The 22,484-nt window shown below is 42.6% G+C and overlaps 3 protein-coding genes across 5 annotated transcripts in view; 1 reads left to right on the top strand and 2 right to left on the bottom strand.

Moving 5' to 3' along the window:
- Positions 1-1,313: 1,313 nt before the first annotated feature.
- rbm14b (RNA binding motif protein 14b) lies at positions 1,314-7,348 on the bottom strand. Of its 3 annotated transcripts, none has more exons than XM_027287833.1 (4): positions 7,144-7,202; positions 5,165-5,517; positions 3,791-4,862; positions 1,314-3,595 (listed from the first exon to the last, which is right to left on the bottom strand). In XM_027287833.1, the coding sequence occupies exons 2-4, from the start codon at positions 5,511-5,513 to the stop codon at positions 3,295-3,297; spliced, it is 1,722 nt and encodes a 573-aa protein (XP_027143634.1). In that variant the 5' UTR covers positions 5,514-5,517; positions 7,144-7,202; the 3' UTR covers positions 1,314-3,294. The 3 variants fall into 3 exon arrangements, with proteins under 3 accessions (XP_027143634.1, XP_019120208.1, XP_019120209.1); XM_019264663.2 differs by lacking the exon at positions 7,144-7,202 and adding an exon at positions 7,235-7,348 and having other exon boundaries at positions 2,556-3,595; XM_019264664.2 differs by lacking the exon at positions 7,144-7,202 and adding an exon at positions 7,235-7,348 and having other exon boundaries at positions 2,556-3,595; positions 3,791-4,841.
- Positions 7,349-11,195: 3,847 nt separating this feature from the next.
- On the bottom strand, positions 11,196-17,701 carry ccs (copper chaperone for superoxide dismutase). The gene is made up of 8 exons (XM_010747480.3): positions 17,543-17,701; positions 17,253-17,325; positions 15,420-15,557; positions 14,272-14,446; positions 13,347-13,407; positions 12,955-13,032; positions 12,759-12,862; positions 11,196-12,655 (listed from the first exon to the last, which is right to left on the bottom strand). Exons 1-8 carry the CDS (start codon positions 17,657-17,659, stop codon positions 12,496-12,498), a joined length of 906 nt encoding a protein of 301 aa, XP_010745782.3. The 5' UTR covers positions 17,660-17,701; the 3' UTR covers positions 11,196-12,495.
- The window catches only part of gal3st3 (galactose-3-O-sulfotransferase 3), a 46,755-nt gene continuing 37,044 nt past the window's right edge, over positions 12,774-22,484 (top strand). Inside the window, exon 1 of the mRNA XM_027287836.1 lies at positions 12,774-12,873. The gene's annotated coding sequence lies outside the window, so the exon portion shown is untranslated. The remainder of the gene's footprint in view (positions 12,874-22,484) is intronic.

Below are 22,484 nucleotides of genomic sequence, written 5' to 3'. Positions count from 1 at the left end.
GACACCAGCGGGACAGAGAGGGCACAGCCTTGTATGCTGATGCGAGACAGGACTCAAGTCTTGCGGAGAGCGGGGTCCTAACCCCACCCCGCCCCACCCGCCATCCCCACCGATGGCACTGCCAACTGCAGCAAATCAGGAGTTACGGAGCAGGGAGAAGGGGCGAGGGGAGGTGGGGGTGGTAGTGGTGGTGGTGATGGCGGAGGAGGAGGTGGAGGAGGAGTAGGAGGAGGAGGAGAGGGGGTTTTGGGGGGTGTTTGGTCAAGGCACAGTCAAAAGGAGGGGGCGGCAGGTGGGGAGAAGGGAGGTCAGTGCTTTTTTTTTTTTGTTGTTTTTTTGTTGTTTTTTTTTTTTTTGGTTTCGTTTTTCATTTACCTTGGTGGTGAAGAGACAGAGAACAAGTTCCCACTGCGGTGGCGTCGCGCTAAAAGTCCTTCCCCCGTGGCTCACGCCCGCCAACGTTCACGCACGGCTGCACGCAGGCTGTTCCAGGTGGCACGGTGACCTAATTCAGTTGAGATAGTTAGTTCAGAGCTGGACTGTCTCGGGGCTTTTTTTTTTTTTTTTTTTTTTTTTTTGTGCGGCAGAGTTACAGATTATCACACATGCAGGTCTGAGAGTAGAGTGGACACAGAGACACACGGAGAAAGGGGGGAGAGTTTGGTGCAGCAGGGGAGAGACCAGACCAGACCAGACGCACACCCATCCATCAACCCCCAAGAACAGGACTGCTCCACAGATCAAAATGCACCCAGGCCATTCTATCTGTGTGCCTCTCCCCAGCTCTCAACATTGATTTTACAGCGAGTCCTTTTTCTACATGAAAATCAAATCAAAGCTTTTTTTCAAGCCAGAATTAAAACACTGCAGTGCATTTGCTCGAGTGCAAACCCCCTTTCTTGTTTGCACCCAGTTTGAGAGGCTGGAGAGAGAAAGGAGCACCAACCCACACTTACCCTGACCAAAGAGAGCAAAGCTGGGCCAGCATCTACACCTGTCTCCCCCTTGGGTCCCCAGTCAAATGGGTCTGGTGGTCATTTTACACAAGAGAAACAGATAGTGGAGAAGAACAACATAAACAAGAAGGGGAAATGTCCAAACCCTTTGCTTTCTTTTACCACAGTAGTCAGCCAAACATTCTTTATTATAATAATGATTATAGTATACATATTCTCAATAAAAAGCATGCTGATTTTTTAATTTTTTTTTTTGTCTTTTCCTAAAAAAAGGCAAAATTAAAATACTTCTCTAAAAAATACGGTCTCAAACATGGCAAACAAGACATTTCGCAAACCACATAATTCTACAAAGGATGCAACTGGTATGTGTTTGTATATACAACACAGAAAGATTACACTGTGAGATGCAAAAGTCACTTAACCACTAAAAACCACACGGGGGAGAGGGGAGGAGGGGGGAAACAGCGAGGCAGTAAGGTGATTTCAGAGGGTATGTCTGTATGTGCATCAGACCGCTGTCAAATTTCAGTTGCAAAAAACAAAACAAAACTCTTGAGTGATTGTTTTTAAGTGATTGCAGATCCGAATGAAAAGGATTCGCCACCCAGGACCAAGCTCGCAACCGTCACAAAAAGTACCTGTACTCGCAAGTCTATCATCCTGATGGAGCGAACCCCTCATCATCCAGATCCGACCACCAGATTAAAAACAAACACTAAAAATCTCTTTGCAATCACAATCTGAAGCAGGTCTTATATTTGGAAAAAAAAAAAAAAGTAAGGATAGTTGGGGGCAACTGGAAGACACTGCCCCATCTCTCGTTTCATTGTTGCTATCACTGTTGTTCCTGCTTTAAACCAGCGGCTAATCGTGAACCTGCAAGGCTCAAGTTTGTGGCTTTTTGAAAACCGTGTGATATGAAACTAATTAAAACGCAGGAGTGCAAGCCCGCGAGAAAGCTAAGAGGTTACGCTCGCGCCCCCCCAACCCCACCCCCTAGTTGAAATGACTAAAAAAGGCAAAAGCACTTAAAATGGGAGATCCCTCCACTTAATGCACTTCACTCAAAGCTTATAGGCACATAATTGAGCTTGTCACATACCATGATTCCTCATAAGGATGCAGTAAACCTTTGTAAACAGCTCATTCAGTAGTCACACGTGGGTTTTTTTTCTGTCCATTTACAATTCATTACACCCCAGGTTGACTTGTACTACATGTAAACTACAGTAAAACAAACAAAACAAACTATATTCTTTAAAAAAAGGCCTCTGAACATGTAGGAGGACTTGTATAATAATACAGAATATCTACAAAAGTCATCATCACCAAAATACAGCTCCTCCTTAACCTGCTGACCTTGTATTTTTCTTTTTACGAGGAGCAGGAAATGAACTGCTGACTGGATGAAAGGTGTGGAAGAGAGTAGACTCTACACTGAAACTTTACGGTTAGAGGTAGGCAGCTGTTGTTAGAAAGAGAAAGAGAGTTGAAGCAGTGTCTTCTAGTGTTGTAGTTAGAGTACAGGTGAGGTGGAGGGGTGGGGGTTGAAGGGTTCATGGAGAGATCCAAACATACATTACAGTACGTATTATGTGTGCTTTACTTTTTTTTTTTTTTTTTTTTTCTGCAAGGCGCAGTCTTAGCTGCTGCGTTTGTGCGCTGCAAGGTCAGGAGCCCGCACGTTATCGATCACACACATCCACGTTACATTCGAGACAAACACCCACCCCAAAATAAGTCAACCTTGGTTCTGTTGGACACAATGCAACGCAGCCAGTACACAATATGTGTTTATCTGACTTCCCATCTGATTATAAATTCAAACTCTTCAAAATAAGGCAAAAAAGGTTTTTCAAATTAGCTGCCCTAACTGATCATCTAGGCCTAAGGAGGATGGCTGATGTCTTTTATTGTAAATTTGGCCTTAGAAAATCATAACTGGGTTGCGGAAATAAAGGCATATGAAACGACTGATCGGATCAGTCCAATACTGGCACAAGTGTGAGACTGGCACGATAAAAAAGTAAAACTGAGAAGCACAAAGAATGCCCGTACAACAGATGAGAGCCTCCCTTTCGTGGCTGCACTGTGTGCATGCAAACAGGACCAAGGTTAGCAAGATCAAGTCCCTCGTAAAGCAGGTTAATAAACCAAACCCCACCCCACATACACACTTAGAGCCGCCAGACGCAAACAAACTCACACACACACACACACATACAGCTGCTGTAAGGTGGTCAAGTTTGGGGTTGGAAGAGGAGATGTGGGGATGGGGTGGGGGTGGGTTCAGGGCAAAGAGGGAAGGGGTGGGGTGGCAGAGAGTTGTGTGCGACTATCGGAAGGGGGGCTCAGGCGTGTGAAGGGAGAGTTCGGGGCGGCGGAGGATGGCCTCCTTGCGCGTGGGCGGCGGCAACGGCGGCTCATACACCCTTGGCGCAGCCATGGCGGCTGCCATTGCCGCAGCTGTGGGGACCACTGGCCTGAGAGCGTCCAGCGTGGTGACTTGCTGGGCGGACATCGCAGGGACTGACACTCCCGGCATACCAGGGATGGCTGTCATTGTGTTCGGTGGTGGGTAGGCATACTGGAACTGGGGGTACTGCTGCAGCTGCTGGTAGTACTCCGCATAGTACCTAAGAGAAGAGAGGGATGGGGTTAAGGTAGGGAGAGGAGGGTTTAGGTAGGAACAGGGACAGTACAGGCATTTATTGAGGCACTTAAAACAAGCAGAAAATATTATCTCTAGACGGAAGATCAACGCTCTCTGGGAATGTTTCGGTGCTGCTGCAGAGCTGATGGTAAAGACAATCAAGGATCGTGTTTTCTACCTGGCCATGGGATCCTCTGCAGCCTCCACTGCCTCTTCTGCCGCTCGGCCAGCCGGTGTAGGGAGCAGGGGGCGTCGTGGCTTGGCTCTCTGGTACATGAACGGCTTCATCACAGGGTCTGGTAGCAGAGGTACCGACCTCCGTAGGGGACTACGGTCCCTCTCACCAGACTTTGCCACAGCGGCCGCCGCTGCTGCTGCGGCAGCCACTGATTGCTGCTCGGCCACGACCTGCTGGCCCTGGGCGAAATAATGCGCCTGTCTGGCTGCCTCAAAGATGGCTGTAGTAGGGTCCGCTGCTCCCATGGCGCTTATGTGAGCGTAGGCTGGTGTGGTGGCACCATAAATCGCTGGAGATACAGTGTAGGCAGGGTTGACCGCAGCCGCTGCTGTTGGCATTTCTATTCCAGGACCAGCAGCCAGATAGAGAGGGGGATTGGCCACGGTTGGGGTATAAACCGGAGTTGAGTAGGCAGCGGCGGCAGCAGCCGCAGCAGCAGCCGCCGGGGTCGCAGCCATCTGTCCGTAGATGTTGGGGGTCATCGAGCTGTACATTTGAGTGGCGCCTGATGTAAGAGCTGCCTGATTGGCCACCGTTCCATAAAGCTGATTGGCAACATTGGCACCGTACACCTGGCTGGCAAGGGCACCGTAAACAGCCGGATTCACTGGGTTTCCATCAGTACGTGTGCCTGTGGTGATCCCAGTGAGAGCTGCATATGTGGGATCAAAGGTGGAGGTGTTGTAGACTGAATTGTGCACACTTTGTTGGACTTGCAGTGGCAAGCCGGCGGCTGCAGCGGCGGCGGCGGCTAGTACCGCTGCCTGACTCTGGTACTGCTCAAGAGAAGGCTTCCCAACGGGGCATTCTCCAGCATAGTGGCCCTGCTTTCCACAGTTAACGCAGGGGATTTTTCCCGTAGGCGCCTGCTTGCTGGGTTGGACCTTGGACAGCTCTACAGACAGGGGGCGACCCTTAAACGAGGTGCCATGGAGGGCCTCGATGGCCTGGAGAGCATCTTCCTTGTTCTCCATGTGGACAAAGGCATAGCCTGCGGAAGAGGAATGCCTGGCTGTCATTGAGCGCAGGGACAACAGTTAGGGTCACAGTGGCTTTGCCACAGGCACTTACTTATTACTTCTATTAAAAACAAAAAAAAGTATGAATGGCGCCAAATAGAACCACCATGTCCATCTTTACAACAAGGACGACTAATCTAATTTATGCAGTAGAACTTCTGCAATCTCCAAACACTTGGAATAAGATGTGATCTCTTACCTGAGCTACGACTTAACTTGTACACTAGCACCACTAACATCAAGCAGAACTTGTGCAGGATGTGACAATTCAAATACTACAAGGGGCTCCACTCACCTTTGACTTTGTCACACTCGAGAACTTTCCCAAATGTCTGGAACAGCTGCTGTAGGTCTTCAGTGGTGCACATCCCACTCAGGTTACCCACAAACACCTTGGTGGAGTGCAACGGCCTCCCTCTCGACTCCTCCACCACCAAGTTACGTCCGCGAAACTCCCGTCCATTGAGCTCCCGGATGGCGCGCTCGGCAGCGCCCTCGCCCTGAAGGTGGACGAAGGCGAACTGCCGCAGCACGCTGCAGCTGACCACCTGGCCGTAGGGTTCGAAGATGGCTGACAGCTCTTCCTGGGTGGTGTCCAACGCCAGGTTGCCCACAAAGAGCTTCACTGTGTTGCTCTTGTCCATGGCGCTGTGGGGAAACAGAGGAGTTATGTACTTGACTGCGGTTAGAGATAAGTGAGGGGGATTAACTACACACTGCAACTATCGGCCGCCATAGACATAACAACTACTGAGTGAGCACAAAACCACACGTTTGTCTCTATGGAAGTCGGACGAGGAGAAGGAAGTGCAATTGTCTGAATACAGGGGTGGACTGCAGCACACAGGGACATAGCTGATCTTGCAATTTAGCGTCTTTTTTCAGGACTACGCTGCTGACTTTCGGCTGGACAAAGAATCTTACAAGCCTGTTTCTCCAACATGCAAATCGTGTTTATCATCCAGAGATAACAAAGATCCAGAGATTAAAAACACAAAGAACACGTCTGGCATGCACTCTTGATAAAGAAAAAAAAAAAACCTCAGCGTGTATGAGCAGCCAGATTGACATTCAAATATTTCAAATTCAAAACCACACACACCTCACATTTGCCTGCGAGGCGGCCACTCGGGTTAAATAAACTCAGACGCGGTTATTAGGAAACACAGTTTGATAGGAACATGAACGGCTGCTCCATATTTTAAGTATATATCACGGAGCAAAGGCAGCTTTAAAAGGATTTCATTCTCACTCGAGGAGGCTGTGATTACCCGTATGAGACAGCTATGTATGAGTCATACACAGGAAAGACACAGGCAGGGGTAGCGGAGCAATTTACAGATGAAAAAAAAAAAACCTGTGTAGCAATTCATGTGGGGTTTATCCGGATGATAATACAAACTTTAAGCTTTGTGTTGCTTAAATTTAACCTCTAAAAACACACAGAGGTGTTTCCACAGGTCCACCACCACCAACACCACCTTTCTTCCTCCTGAACAACCTTCACAGCTGGCTGTAAATCAAAGGGCAAAAGAGGAACACGACACCAGCGAATGACATTTCTATTTTTTGGTTTAGGCTCAAGTCAGCCAGTCAGCCAGCCAGCTGCTGCAACTGACTTACAACTACACCACCTCCTCCTCCTCCTCCACCTACTTCTTCTCTTCTTGCTGCTGCTCATATTAAACAAGATGCATGTAATCCACCTCAGTTTGCACACTGCAAACACACATATATGTGTGAATGTAGGGGGGGATTACACTGTTACATATGGCTGCAGCAGCTGCAGCTGCATTTGAGCAATAACCAGCTTTCTGATGACGCAGCACGACGCTGAGTCGACACATTTCCTCAACAAGCGAAACCAAAAAAAAATAAAAAAATGCATTATATATATTTTTTGTTTGTTTGTTTTAAAGGCGAGAAAACACAGTAAAACAACACACACACCGTGCAAAAACACATTAAATGTGGAAAGGCGGAGGCTGGATGCTTGTTGTTGTGTTGTTGCACAAAAGGCGAATAAACAAAAGCGCGTGCTGACAAATAAATAATAATGCGCGCGGTACAAAAACAAACAAAATAAAGTGACAAACACACAATATGTGATGCAAAACAAAAAAAAAAACATTTCAAGAGGAGGTCGAGCTTTTTTTTTTTTCCGCACAGGACTGAATACAGTGTAACACCGGAGTGACTCTCGTGTGTGTGCAAACAACACACCGTCTAATAAGTCTATGAGCGCTCAGATCACTTTAAACATCAATTAGTCACCTCCCATGTGGCTCGGATGAGAGTTATGCTGCAGTAAGGGGGAAAAAAGGCGATTAGATATATTAAAAAAAAAAAGGATCTACCATCTTACCTAGGCGGTGCTGTGTTTCAAAATGGTAGCGCCTGCTTCCGTTTGCATGTCGGGCATAGTGCTGGAGAGAGCATGCAGAGGAGGGGGAGGGTGGTGCTGCTGCTGCTGCTGCTGCTGCTGCACCCACAGGATGCTGAACCCTCACAAAACAACCCATGCAATGACTCACAAACACACAAAGCCAGGGTAAGCTCCAATTTATTAAAGACACTGTGTGAAGAAAAGTTTTTTTTTTTTTTTTTTTTTTTTTGCTTTGCTCCAATGGGACATGAGCTCAATTAAAGAGCTCATTATGTGCTATGAAAGAATTTGCCCCCAAACCCACAGAGAGGAGAAGTGCAAAATGCACTGCTAATGCATATTTACACAAAATGTACGGAAGCCTGAAGCGGTCATACGTTTTAATTCCTCAGTGATGACTGAGTTAATTTCTTTTGTTTTCTTGAGATCTCTTAAAGTTATTCGTGCCATTAAACGGATCATTTTCTCAACTAAACTTTGTTTTGTTTGTTTGAGATCTCGAGAAAACAAAAATACGGAAGCCCCAAGCTGTCATACATTTTATTTCCTCAGTGATGACGAGTTAATTTCATTGGTTTTCTTGAGATGTCTTGTTAACGGATCATTTTCTCAACTAAACTTTGTTTCGTTTGTTTGAGATCTCGAAGAAAACAAAAGTACGGAAGCCCTAATCGGTTATACATTCATACTTTCTATTTTCTCAGTTTTCAACTGAGTTAATTTCTTTTGTTTTCTTGAGATCTCTTAAAGTTATTCGTGCCATTATATTAACGGATAACAGCTTTTTAAGATAACTGAACTTTGTTTTCCTGAGATAATGCTATAATTAATCCGAGATCTCAAGAAAACTACATTACGGAAGCCCCAAGCAGTCATACGTTTTATTTCCTCAGTGATGACGAGTTAATTTCTTTTGTTTTCTTGAGATCTCTTAAAGTTATTCGTGCCATTATGTTAACGGATAACAGCTTTTCAAGATAGCTAAACTTTTTCCCAAGATAATGCTATAACTAATTTGAGAAAACAAAAGTACGGAAGCCCCAAGCAGGTCATACATTTTATTTCCTCAGTGATGACGAGTTAATTTCATTGGTTTTCCTGAGATGTGTTGTTAATGGATAATTTTCTCAACTTCTCAAGATAATTAAACTTTGTTTTGTTTATTTGAGATCTCAAAGGAAACAAAAGTACGGAAGCCCTAATCGGTCATACATTTATACTTTTTTATTTTCTCAGTTTTCAACTGAGTTCATTTCTTTTGTTTTCTTGAGATCTCTTAAAGTTATTCGTGCCATTATGTTAACGGATAACAGCTTTTTAAGATAACTAAACTTTGTTTTCCTGAGATAATGCGATAATTAATCCAAGATCTCAAGAAAACTACATTACAGAAGCCCCAAGCAGTCATACTTTTTATTTCCTCAGTGATGACGAGTTAATTTCATTTCCCTCAAAGTTATTTGTGCCATTATGTTAACGGATCATTTTCTCAACTAAACTTTGTTTTGTTTGTTTGAGATCTCGAAGAAAAAACAAAAGTACGGAAGCCCTAATCGGTCATACATTTATACTTTTTATTCTTTTGTTTTCTTGAGATCTTTTAAAGTTATTTGTGCCATTATGTTAACCGATAACAGCTTTTCAAGCTAGTTAAACTTTTTCCCAAGATAATGCTAGAACTAATTTGAGAGCTTGAGAAAACAAAAGTACAGAAATACATTCATACTTTTAATTTTTTCAGTTAATTTCACTTGTTTTCTCGAGATCTTGAGTTATTCATGCAATTATGTTAACGGATAACAGCTTTTTAAGTTAACTAAACATTGTTTTCCCAAGATAATGCTATAATTCATTTGAGATCTCGACAAAGCAAAAGTACGGAAGCCCCAAGCAGGTCATACATTTTATTTCCTCAGTGATGACGAGTTAATTTCATTGGTTTTCTTTAGATGTCTTGTTAATGGATAATTTTCTCAACTTCTCAAGATAACTAAACTTTGTTTTGTTTATTTGAGATCTCGAAGAAAAAAACAAAAGTACGGAAGCCCTAATTGGTCATACATTCATACTTTTTATTTTCTCAGTTTTCAACTGAGTTCATTTCTTTTGTATTCTTGAGATCTCTTAAAGTTATTTGTGCCATTATGCTAATGGATAACAGCTTTTTAAGATAACTAAACTTTGTTTTCCTGAGATAATGCTATAATTAATCAGAGATCTAAAAAAAACTACATTACAGAAGCCCCAAGCAGTCATACATTTTATTTTCTCTGTGATAATGAGTTAATTTGTTTTTCTTGAGATCTCTTGAGTTATTCATGTCATTATGTTAACGGATCATTTTCTCAACTTTTCAAGATAACTAAACTTTGTTTTGTTTGTTTGAGATCTCGAGAAAACAAAAGTATTGAAGCCTTAACCGGTCATACATTCATACATTTTATTTCCTCAGTTTTCCTGTTATGTTAACTCATTTGTTTTCCTGAGCTCTTGAGTTATATATGCCATTATGTTAACAGATAAAGCAATTTTCTCGAAATCTCAAGATAACTAAACTTTGTGGAAAACTCTTTATTTTCATTCAATATATGTTATGAATGTAATTAAATATTTCGTTTATTTTAATTTATTTCAAGTACCAGCACAGGCAGATTGTGTACCACAGTTTGAGAACCAGTTGTTACGAGAATTTTTAAAGAAAAAATCGTAAATAAGGAGGACTAGATTCAAAGTATCAAAGTTTAAGTTGAATTTATTATTCTTGTACAAGATGTTGTTCGCCCAGGGCGCAAATGTAGCCAGAACCGCCGCTGTTCGACAGTCGTGGAGAGGGCGGAGAGGGCGCAGAGTGCGCGGAGGTTGATCACGAGCAAAGTCACGTCGGAATATACCATTGTGTGGTGTAAAGGGATGAAAATTAGCTAGTACTGTAAATAGTTTGTAAATAAGGTCGATTTTAATTAGAATGCCAAGCTTAATCATTAAGTGTGGATATTTTATGATAGGAAAATGCAATTTTGAAAAATAGGCCATGTTTAGAGGGATTGTTTGGGATCGTTAAGTGGGCCACTCCAATTGTTTAGGTGGGCCGGATGTGGCCCGCAGGCCGTAGTTTGGAGACCCCTGCTCTTAAGCATACTTTACATCAGAGACTAAACAAGTGTGACATTCTCAGCAGGTGCTTCTCCTCTTATGGGCACGTAGGTTGACTCTTCTATTTGCCCGAGCTTGGCACATAAATCCTGCTAGATCTCATACCAGGATCTAACCACACCTGGCCCTTCCTTCATGCCAACTCATCAAGTTGTCAACAGTTTGATAGAACAACAGGTTCAACAGGTTGATAGAACAATTGCTGTTTTTCGTTAGTGCAGCAGTAATCAGTCTTCGTATCAGTTCTCTCATATGTGGAATACAACAGCATCCACAGGTGACTAGGACAGCAATTGCAATTCCTACCTAAGGTGTAAGTGGCTGTTTTATTTAATACTTAACTGTAGGTATCGGTGCTCGATTGTACCATTCGCTCTTTCCACTAGTCTTGCTGATTGTGGATGATTTGAACAATGATATTTAGGCCAATATTTAGTTTATCAGTTACATCATTTCTGGAATGTGGTCCATTATCACTAATATATGATTTCTGGAAATCCAAATCTTTTCATTTCGTGTGGTTGGGATAACTTCAATCCATTTTGAGTATAAGTCTATGATCACTAGACAATACTTGTTAAACATCTGCACCCCAGTATACTCATAATTTTTATAACACCAGTGGTCTAGTCCTGCTCCTCTAACATTGCTATAACGAATGATGTTTTCTGCAATGCTTTAAATGTATGAATGTACGACCACTTTGGGCTTCCATACTGTACTGTTATTATTATTGAAGTATATCAAGCAAAAAAAAAAAAAAAATGCATTTCCTGATTTCAGCTGCTTCTTTTCACAGAGTTATTGTTTATTACATATAAATTTATGGTCAGACATAAGAAAAAAGGCTGTTTAAAAGACATTTAGACTAAATGATAACGATACAACATAAACAATCATTAGTTGCAGTCGTGCGTTCAAGCTCGCCTTAACAGCCCTCAGACACACAAATGGAAAAAGCACACCGGGTTGGAACATTTGGGGGGGAAAATTCAATAAGCTTATTCAGGCATCACCGGGACAAGACAGACGTTCAATGTTGGAAAATCAATACACACTCCACCAATATGGTGCACACAATGAGCTGATAATCACGTCTGCATCGAGACAGAAATCAACAAGTGGCAGCGGATAGATGTTTTTATACATTATTACAATTGACAGAGGATTTTAAAGCAGAAAAACAGGCACTTTCATGTATTGTGTGGCTCTGACGTTGACTGTAGCAACTGTACACTGAGAGAGAAAAACAGCTGAGCACACAATCCTTCAACACCCCTCCTCCTCCTCCTCCTCTTCTTTCTTCTTCTCAAACTTTTACCGCCCTCTTGCCCTTTCGCTCTGCTTGGAGTTGGACTCTCTCTCTCTCTCTTTCCCGACCGCTTTCGAATCTCTCTTATCCAAGTCACTCACACCACCTCATGGATTTTAAATGAACAAGCTAATGCAGGATTTGTTCAGTCTGGATGCAGCTCACAGTGGCCCAGATTCCCTCTGTGTGTCCCAAGTTAGCCCCGTGGTTACCTGATCCATATAATACCCCGGATCCGTGTGAATTCAGCCGTATATATCCGTTGCTTTGAGGTATCTATTTCGGTGTTGCCTTTTTAACTTTTTTTTATTTTTTATGAATGAACACTTGGGTGTTGCAACTGACTTCGATTGAGACGTATCCTGTGGAGTCGGTTTATAATCCCATTTTCCTCAAACTGAAGTACCTCTGCCTAAGTACCTCTTATTTGGCACAGCCAAAATGGATACCTCAAATCTTACAAGCAGTGACGAGACAGCTGGTTATACAAACATATAACTATATATTAATGGACGTCTTATCAAGTTTTACAAACTTCCATTTGAAATCTCCAGAGGACACTACCTGCAGCTATAAACGCCACAAAATGTCGACAAAATAAGGCAATTTTTCTTTGGTCATACGTGCAGCTGTTGGGAGACATACTCCCCAGTGCTTTGTCTTCCTCCCTTCACCCTCTTGTCCCCAGCATTTCTCTTCAAAAGTTTTCATATCTGTTTAAACCGCCCCCCGACCGCAGGTCACAGATGTGCTCGGCGTTTGTGTCCGAGGTTTTTTAGAGGTTTGCTGCCGGCGCCTGCGCGTTGGCTTTGCTTCGACCTTTCCCAGCTATCGGCCTCTCTCTCTCCTCCCATAGCGTGACTCCGTCGCAGGCACAAATCTGTTTGGGGTTTTGGAAAAGGCCGGCTGATCTGGCGATGATCCCACAGGCCAGCCTGCAGAGGAGAGAAAAAAAAATCAGCTTGTCCACACTTTGTAACACTGAATGAACTCAAACTGCGTCTTATTTTGTAACTTTGACCGCTGACGTTGACCCACCTTTCTCCAGAGTTTCCAGTCTGTCCGGAGAGAGGGTGACCACCTTGACCCAGATCGTCCTCGCCTGCGTCCACAACCAGCGATCGGCCGATCACATCCCATACCTGCAGCCAAGGTATGAATAAAGCTGTCATATGACACTGAGCTCCATTAAGCTTAATATACTGCACCGTAGTGCAAAATGTGTGTTTGTTACCTTTATCTGACTGTCCTCGAGTCTAAATGACGCTCTGCCGTCTGGTCCAGCAACAATATTCCCCAGATCACCTACGTGCTGCACAACAATACTGCATGTCAGAAGAATTACACATAATATATATATAATACACAGAAAAAAAAGAAATACACAAGGGGGAAACATTAAGAGAGCCAGAAAACACTCCTCCGGCCTCAGACTTGTAGCTCTCTTACTGAAAATTTAGCACCTGGAACAGAACGGCTCTGAATTGTTCCTGTGGGACAAATTTGGCAATCCGATAGAGGCATCACATCTTACGTTTGGCTTGTGTTGGAAGTTTTATTAAAATCTGAGGAGGGAGTTTGTCCGAATTTACGATAAGTGGATCCATTCAACAGATACGACCGTACCCTTTCAGAGTCTCCAGGACCGCCGTGTCGTCTTCCAAGGGGGTTATAGTGCTCGCCGCAACTGCGAAAAGAAGAAATCGAACCCATTATAAAAAAAAAAGTTTGGAGTGCAATTTCATACGTCGTTAGGCGAGTACAAACTGCTTCGAAGTGTTTGGGATGAGACATTTTACTGTCTGCTTCTCCACAAAAATGTGTTTCTGCAGGTCTGCGTCGTCATAAAGTTGCTGGACTGTGAAAACACAGCGGACGATGATGTTTATGAGTCTGACTCAAGAACTTCAAATGAGCGAAAAACATCTAATATATATCAAAACAGACAAACTTGGCTACATAAAAATGTAAGTACAGAAGTCAAACATAACTCCCAGAGGTCAATCGATAAGAAACATCATCACTGAATCCATCATGTGAGCAGCTAACGGCAAAGTTGAAGCTCGTCCGCTTAAGTAAGCTTCAGATTCTGGGTCAAATCTACAAACAATGCACCGTATTTCGAAACCAGACTCAAAGCTCTGACTGTCTCCAACACAACAGTTGCTGAGGCTCGTGGGTATCGTAGTATATGATACCATCCGTAGGGAAAACAGTGAATTAACTCAACGCTGATTGCTGTAACATAACTCTATCAAGTGTATGTGGCACAGTTATTGACCCCCACAACTCTTTGGCCTGGAAGATGTGACGGCACATCTCGAATTTGCAAACAGCAAAAAACATACTACTACTATAAAAGGTCTGATTGCTCTATTTTATGATTTTTCTTCCTATTATTGTGTAAAATTTACTGACCCCACTACTTTTAGTTAATGTTGGATGGCTTCTCCCACTTTGCAACTTTTTGGATCACAAACAAAGCAAAACAAAATGGCATATTTATTGTAGAAACCACTAAAAAAAAAAAAGCTGTATCCAGCGGTGCTACCTGAGGCAGTCCTGCGTAAGGTCCCCCAGGGTGTGGACGTGGAGGCCGTGAGGTCCAGGCTCCAACCCATCTATGGTCCCATCAATCAAACATTGGCCTTCAGACAGCTGCAGGAAACGCACCACCCCCTGGATCTTTCCCACACCGGCCATCATGGCCACCGCTGAACCATGGTCTGTCACAAAGAAAAACAATGAGTGTGTTCACGCTGCGAGCTCGTTCACGTCCAGCGTCCTCACATCCAGGTTGTGTTTAGATGTGACTGCGGTTCATTTACATTTCGTGTATTATTTAGTTTCAATATCAGTCGCGCACATTCTGCGCGCATACATCCATGATTAGTTACGAGTTAAAACGTGATAGCAAGACAGTGAGTGGATCTAACATGATGGTTCAAAAACTCTAGAATCGTGGCTCCAAACTGGAAACATTAGAAAGACAAGTGCCGAACAGGAGTACCGCTTCTCTACCAAATAAGCTCTTGAACCGGCTCTATTCAGAATTCAAAGAGCAGTCAATAAGACTAATCTTATTATTAGAAATAGCTGAATAGGGCTGGCCTACGCTCATGTTTGATGATAATATTCTCTGAGGTGGTAGAATATGGACTTGATATGCTGTGCAGAGGCAAATCAACCATAACGTATTGTGTTTGAGAGATCAGTCGTAGTAAACAGTTGATGTGGCTCTTCACACGTGTCGAGGATGCAAAATAGGTGCAATCATACTTTAAATTAGAGATTTATACTTGTAATATGTGTGTGTGACAGCGTCAGCATCTTTACATCTCAATTATCAAACACATATATACATAACACATCGTGCTTAAAGCTTCCCAGTGGAGTTTGTGACCTGATGTAACACTTTGGAGCTGTTCTTCTATGAGTAGGGGACGCAAACACACGGTCATGCCAATAGTTTCGCACTACACCGCTGAGCTACAGGTGGTGGTAACGTGCCAAGATACGCTGCAAAGTGCCAACAAAGGCACAGAACTAGTGAGTAATTATAGATGTAAACAATGCTGGATTTAAAAATATACTTTATGAGGACGTAATGTCACGTTTCGGTGAGTAACACCGGGTGTAAACACAACTTATGCTGCATAGAAAGTACGAAGGCTTCACTCCCATCCTGTGACTTCTCACCTTGCTCCGATCCTCCGATGCCCTTCAGCACCGCCCTGCGTCCGGTGCTCTCGATCAGAGCCTGCACCTCCGCGCTGGTCAGAGCGGATTCCACCAGCACCTCCTCCTTACCGACGTCAATGCTGACAGACGTCACTCCTGCAAACGTGAAAGAAACGATCATCTGATAGACGCACAAGCAGACAGCGACGACCCAGACATTTTGATTATCTCCAAACGACGCCTGAGCTTTTTAATCAAGCGAAATGACAAACGTTATCTGTTCCCGTCTTCTCAAATGTGAAGATTTGCCGCTTTTCTGCTTCGCTCGTGTCCAATTTCAAATCAAACTGAACACCTCCTGCAAAAATAAGCCTAATCTTTTCTGAGGTGGTGTGCAGTGTAAAAAAAGTTTGAGGAAAAAACTGGGTGAACACTTGATAAATGTGGTCAGGGCTGCTTCTATTTGCAAATGATTTGTCCAGGATGTGTTTTATTGATATGTGTGAACAGCACCAGCGTCTCTACAACAAAAACCTTCTGGACTCATTGGCTGGACACTCAAAGAACACAGTCACTACAGTCGATCATGGTGGAGGTTCACTGATGTTTTGGAGGTGGCTTTGCTGCTTCAGGCACTGGATGTCTTGACAGTAAGAACTGCATTATGAAACCTAAAAGGCTACCCCAGAATTATGGAGTGGAAGTGTCAGAAAGCTGGGTCTCCGTCAGAGGTCATGGGACTTACAGCTGGACGGTGACCCAACAGATACTTCAAACAAACAGTTTAAGACAAAGTTCTTGGTCTAAATCCCATTGATTACCTGTGGAGAGATCTCAAAACTGCGTTTGGGTGAAGGAACCCATCAAATCTGAAAGATCTGGAGGAGTTGGCGAAAGAAGAAGAGTGGTCCAAAACTCCAAACTCCAAGAAACTCACATATGACGACTGAGTTCAGTCATTTTTTTTAAACCAATGGATGTGCTACCAAATATTAAGTTAAGGATGCCAATCAGTTTTTGGAATTTTGTGAAAAAAAATATCTTTAAATGGCTTTTTTTCTCTCTTTGTGTTGTTTCAATTCATTTGCATTTGTGATTGCAACTTTTTTTTTAAAGAGAGAAGTAAAACATTATGTGACAAAAATACAAAAGGGTGCCAATATTTTTTGGTTCAGTTTATCAGATGTCTTTGCTCTGCAGGGGAGATCAGTCACGGCACTATTACATAATAATAATAATAATAATAATAATAACATAATTATTGTTAAGAGTTTTTAAAGTAGAACCCTTTAATAAGGAAGACTGGATTCAAAGTATCAAAGTTTAAGTTGAATTTATTATTCTTGTAGAAGAAGGAGTGTTTAACAGTGCAACACACAAAAGAGTTACAGAGAAAAGGCTCCTCGAGGAGCTCTAACTGTTGGTTCTTATACATTTTTTAAAAATGGGCTGTCTCGGACATCTCCCCACTAACAATGTCCTTTTTTGGTTTTCCGTTTAGTAGTGAACATTGTGTTTCTTAATCCCTTAACCTGTCTCTCTTGTCCTTGAACAAGTTTTTAATTATCCCTGCCAACTTCAGCAAACACATGACAGATAAAGACAGAAAACACACACACTCTCTATAAGTGTTAAAACATCTGCAACCCAGTATACTCCTAATTTTTATAAGATAATATTATGTAGATGTCTTATTCGTCTGTGGGTCAGAATTTTTTTTTTGGTGAGATAAATGTACATGCTGCTGCTTTAAAGGAGAAAATGTGTGCACTGTCATGCATGAAGACACAGGTCAGAGATCTGCTGAGTCACGGTGACAGCTCACTGTAAACATGTCGGTGCTCTCCTCACCTGGTTTGTCCTGCAGAGCAGCTCTGACTTTGTCCGCACAGCTGTCACAGGTCATCTGCACCGCAAACTCCAGCTGTGCAGGTGTGAAAAACAAACACACATTAAAACACCTGGAACTGAACTAACACACCTGAGCTCGTTACGTAGCCGCGCGAGGCTTTTGCGTAACAGACTACGCAGCAACATCTGTTTCACTGCGCGAGCTCAATTAACGCATGTTTTCCTGCACATATAACGTGACTCAGCAAAAAAACAACAACACTAAAACATGACGCAGACCCCGCACAAACCTTGGCCGTCCTCTCCGTGTCCATCCTGTCCCCGCACACAGCTGACGTGAACAGAGACGTTCCCACTTTTCTACAAACGGAAGCGAACCGGGTGCACGCGCTAACGGACGCCGCCATGCTCGTGAGGTCAGGTCCAGCCCGGTGTGACGTAAAGGGGGCTACGTCACACCGGGCTGGACCCGCACGTTACTGCCGCCACGTGACGACTCACCGCCACTGCTTGCTTTCTATTTTTTTTTGTCTCGTGGAGGGGGACACGTGGCTTTCTAGTGTTCTCTCTGTGTCAGAGGAAATCAAGACAGAATGACAACAACAATGATAATTATGCACAAATACACGTGAAAACATAAAAACAATCAGGCTCAGTGTTATGTGTTTGCATTTTAATATTGTAGTTTATCAAACTGATTGACCATTTGTAGGATGATTAAAGGATGAGAGCTACGGAAGCCCTAAGCAGCCATACATTGACAGATAGATAGATAGATGGATGGATAGACAGACAGACAGACAGACAGACAGATAGATAGATAGATAGATAGATAGATAGATAGATAGATAGATCTAAAGACTAAAAGGTACCAGCTTGTCTCTTGAAATGGTGAAATCTGTCTCCACCTTCAAGAAAAAGCTGCAAAATTAAATGGATTAATTCTTATATAGAGCTGCAACCTCTGTTAAAGCTACTGTTAGTATGTATGGGGACCATGTGGTCTGTCGTCTAATGTCTAATGTTCTATGTAGTGTATTGTCTTGTTTTGTTCTGCGTGTACACAGGCTCCCTCAATAAGCTGATTCACACACGGGTATATAATCTTATTTTATTTTTAAGTTTAAATAATGACAATTACTGGATTTCAATATGTTGTGTGCGTGTGTGAATAAAGAAGAAAGAAAGAAAGAAAGGATGAGAGCTATGGAAGCCCTAAGCAGCCACATTTTATACATTTTATTTCGCTCTCTTTTCCCCTGATAACCAGGCGGCAACCGCCATGGCTGGGAAAAGAAGCCAAGATAGATAAATAAATATGTACTTGTACATACATGTATTTGCATAGAGAATAAATATATAACCAAGTGCTTAAAACTCTAATTCCTCAAACGTCCACTTGAGGCTGGCTCCAGAAGTGAGTCAGTCTCCATAAGTCCCCATGTTCAAATGTCCAACTTCACAGCAGAAATAAACATGTTTACAGCCTGGTACAAAAAACAGTTATTATGTCATCTTATTCTGCAAACCTGACCTACACCATGCACGTACCGAAAGATCTTGGTCCAGCACTAGACTTTATATCTGTGAAGTGATCTCAAAATATTCAATGTTCAACTAATTCTCTTTGGCATTTGAAATTAAAAACATGATCCACATGCTGTTCCACCCAACAAAGTTGAACAAAGCTAGAAACTTAACACTCTCTTGGAAATGGCAGCCTGACTCTTATGATCAGTTTCTTTAGAGAAATGAATCAAAACATCCTTCTCTGATTTGTTCGTGGTGACCACATCATTGATTCAGAATTTAGTAAATCATAATTCACATAACAATCCTCTTCCCCGAACACGAGGGACAGGAAACTGTGTTGATCTGATCCATCTTAAGCTGACGGGCAAAGGATTGATTAGTGTAGATCATTTTTTTTAGCTTTTTAAATGATGATGGCGATGACATATTTGGCTGGAATACACATCTAAGTACTTAGACAAAGTAGTATTTGCGTGCATGTACCTTTTTAAAAAAAAAAAGGTACTCGGATGAGCCTACAAGAATTTCTCAGAAACATATTGCACAACAAACATCCTAAACTAATGAACAGAAAACATGTTTTATGTTTTATTTGAACCATACAACGTGATAATAACACACTTTAAAATTATAGGCAGCCGTGGCATACATCTTATATCACAGGTATGTGTAATCGTCATGACGTCATTAAATATTGTAGAAAAAACATTTGCATTTCATTAAAGAAATCACCCCACGGTGAAATGAATGGAAAGCTATGGCTGCCTTAGGTAATCAGCAGGCTCGGTGTAAAATACGTCGAGGACAATGCAAAAACAGTGTGTGGGAGTTCTTTTTTTTTTATATCAGGGTCAGGCTGTGGGTGGAGTGCGTTATGCGGACGCACAAGATTGTAGTGTGTGCACAAATCACCGCGATGAAGGCTGCCTGCAGTAATAATGATTGCTTGCCTTCCGTATGTGTCGGCCTCCGATTCATTTTCATAATGTGTATAGATTATTGTTACGGAGTCGATCTTCAGATTAAAGCTATGGGAGAGAGAGAGAGTAGCACTAAGCTGATGACGGGTTCTCAGTGTGCATGTGTGTTCTCTATGCATCCCTGTTGTATCTGCTGGAAACCCTTTTGATAGCACAGAGAGAGAGAGAGAGCCACAGGAGATGGCACATGACCGTGATGTGGCATAAAAATCTGGGTCGTCTAAAATAAAAGCCTCCGAATCGAACCTCCTCCGACTAAATTTGGGAAGTGAGTGACACATATTCAGCACCGCTCATCGACAGTGTGTGGTGATCCAGAAACACAGCCGTCATTATGTCAAAACAACACCGACGGGGCCCGTGTTTTACACGGAAGAGAACCGAGCGGCAGCTCAGTCAGAACACAGCTCCTTCTGTAACGTGGCGGCTCATTGGTTTTGACCCTTGACCCCCGTGCTCAGTAATATGACCACAGGCTTTAAGAGGGCTGAGCCGGTGTGTGTGTGTGTGTGTGTGTGTGTGTGTGCGCCAGGCTCAAACACACATAAGAAATGCCTTTTGTGTGAGTCACGCGCGCACACACACATCGGCCACACATCAGCAGTTGATTTATTTGGTACATGGGAAACCGTCGAAAACCTTTGGCCTCACGTTGATCCTCAGCGCTGAGCCCTACGTTCAAAAGAGGTGGAGAGGGAGAGCTGTGGTGACACCTGAGCCCAAAAGAGAGAGAGAGAGACACACACACACACAAATATACATACAGAAACACACACAAGAGACAGCACCGAGCTGGAAAGGAGAGTGAAACCTAATCAGTAGACTGTCCACGGGAGATTCAGAGGGAGAAAGAAAGTGGAAGATGAAAAGACGGCAGAAGAACAAATTTGACAAAGAAGAGTGTGTGTGTGTGTGTGTGTGTGTGTGTGTGTGTGTGTGTGGCAGTGCTGACAGCAAAGTGTTGACAGCCCTGTGTGGGACAGTAGAGGTTTTATCTGTACTAAATGAGCCACTATCCTCCGACCTGGAGTCTTGATATATTCTCTTATTAAAAACTCCAAGAAGGTTGAAGCAGCTCTTGTCGCCGGGAATAAAACACAAAACAAAAAAAATAATCAAACACAATTTCTAATACAAATGCAAAACGTTAAAGTTAGCAGTTTGTTTGCTTTAGGACGACATTAATCCTGCAGCACTTATAAATGATTCAGCACTCAAACAGCTATATGACCACAGACACAAACATAAACAAAACCATGGTGGGCAAGAATTTATTTTAGATTAACAATGAATCAAAGTTATGTTTGTTTTTTTTACTGTATCTAACTCTGATAAAGACACTACGGCCAATCAACAAACATAAAACTATCTGTAAGCCGAGGATCGCGAGGTTCTGCACAGAACACATCATCAGTGTGTATTCTTTCAATTTCACAGTCAACATACAGTAGGTGAGGTTGATTTGCCACTGTTGCAATCATTTCTAATTAACCCTGCGCCTGTGTGCTGTATATTGATTGTGAAATTGCGAGAATGCACGCTAAAGAAGGCTGTAATGGCCATGTGGCGAATTATATACATCCATCAAATCATAGTGCTACCCTTGTCTTTATTTATTTATTTATTTATTTATTATTATAAATAATTACATAAATGCACCACAGACTCTTCAAGGTCTAACATGAGGTTGAAATTATGCGTCGAGCATTTTGTTGTATTGAAATTGTTTTGTTGTTGTTCCGATATATTCTAAACACTTGCTGGCTGATGTTTTCCTTCACTTTGCGGTCCAGCTCATTCCAACTCGTCTCGACTTTGTTTAGATTGGGTGATTTTTCGGAAGCTAGGTCATCTGACGCATCACTCTCCGTCTTGGTCAAATAGCCCAACACAACCTGGAGGTTCCACTAAAATTCTATGGTAGCCGCGCTGGTTACGCGTGCCTTGATTTTTTTAATAAATCGCCAACTGTGCCGCCAGCAAAGCACCTCCAAAATCATCATCTATGCTTCACAGTGGGAACCACACATGTAGATAACATCCGTTCACCTTCTGAAGCTGACTGAGAGAACGCCAAGAGTGCGTGAAGATGTCATCTCGGCAAAAAGGTGGCTAGAAAGAAACACTGAATGAGAAAGCGTGTCCAAACCTTTAAGTGGTACTGTATATTATATAGTTATTTGAATTTCCAGCAGCTCACTTTGTGAATTACCGGGTCCAAGGTCAGAAATTAACTTTGACCCTCAGCTGAAGACATTAAAGTATTCAGAATAATTCAAATGTGCACTTTTATGCTAACTAGGCAAGCTCTGTCTACTGAGGAAAGGTTGTGTAATATTAAAAAAAAAGCTCCAGAACTAGGAGGTTGAGGCTGTGGTATATTCAATTAACTGTCGCCTCTCAGCGAGGAATATTAATAGTCAAACCAACTTCAGACAAATCTATGTACAAGTGTTTTCGTCTCTACATCGAACAGGAAGCCTCTGTGCTATAAATATATTTTGTTATAACGTTTCCTTCTGCTTACGTTGGACATTGTCCACATTCCCATGATTGTTATCGTAATCACTTTTGTTTTTCCGGTTCTCCATTTTGTTATGATGACGATCTCTGTCAACAAATTGAATGAATGTTTATTGAGGTTGTCCCTCTCTCTCTCACACAAAACAAGAGCACATGAATAAATCAAATTCTTTACGAGTCAAAATAGATTTTACTC

Source organism: Larimichthys crocea, chromosome XIV, assembly GCF_000972845.2.
Source record: "Larimichthys crocea isolate SSNF chromosome XIV, L_crocea_2.0, whole genome shotgun sequence".
Lineage (NCBI taxonomy): Eukaryota > Metazoa > Chordata > Actinopteri > Sciaenidae > Larimichthys > Larimichthys crocea.
The sequence above is the reverse complement of the archived record's forward strand: the minus strand, read 5'-3'. Positions and strand labels throughout refer to the sequence as shown.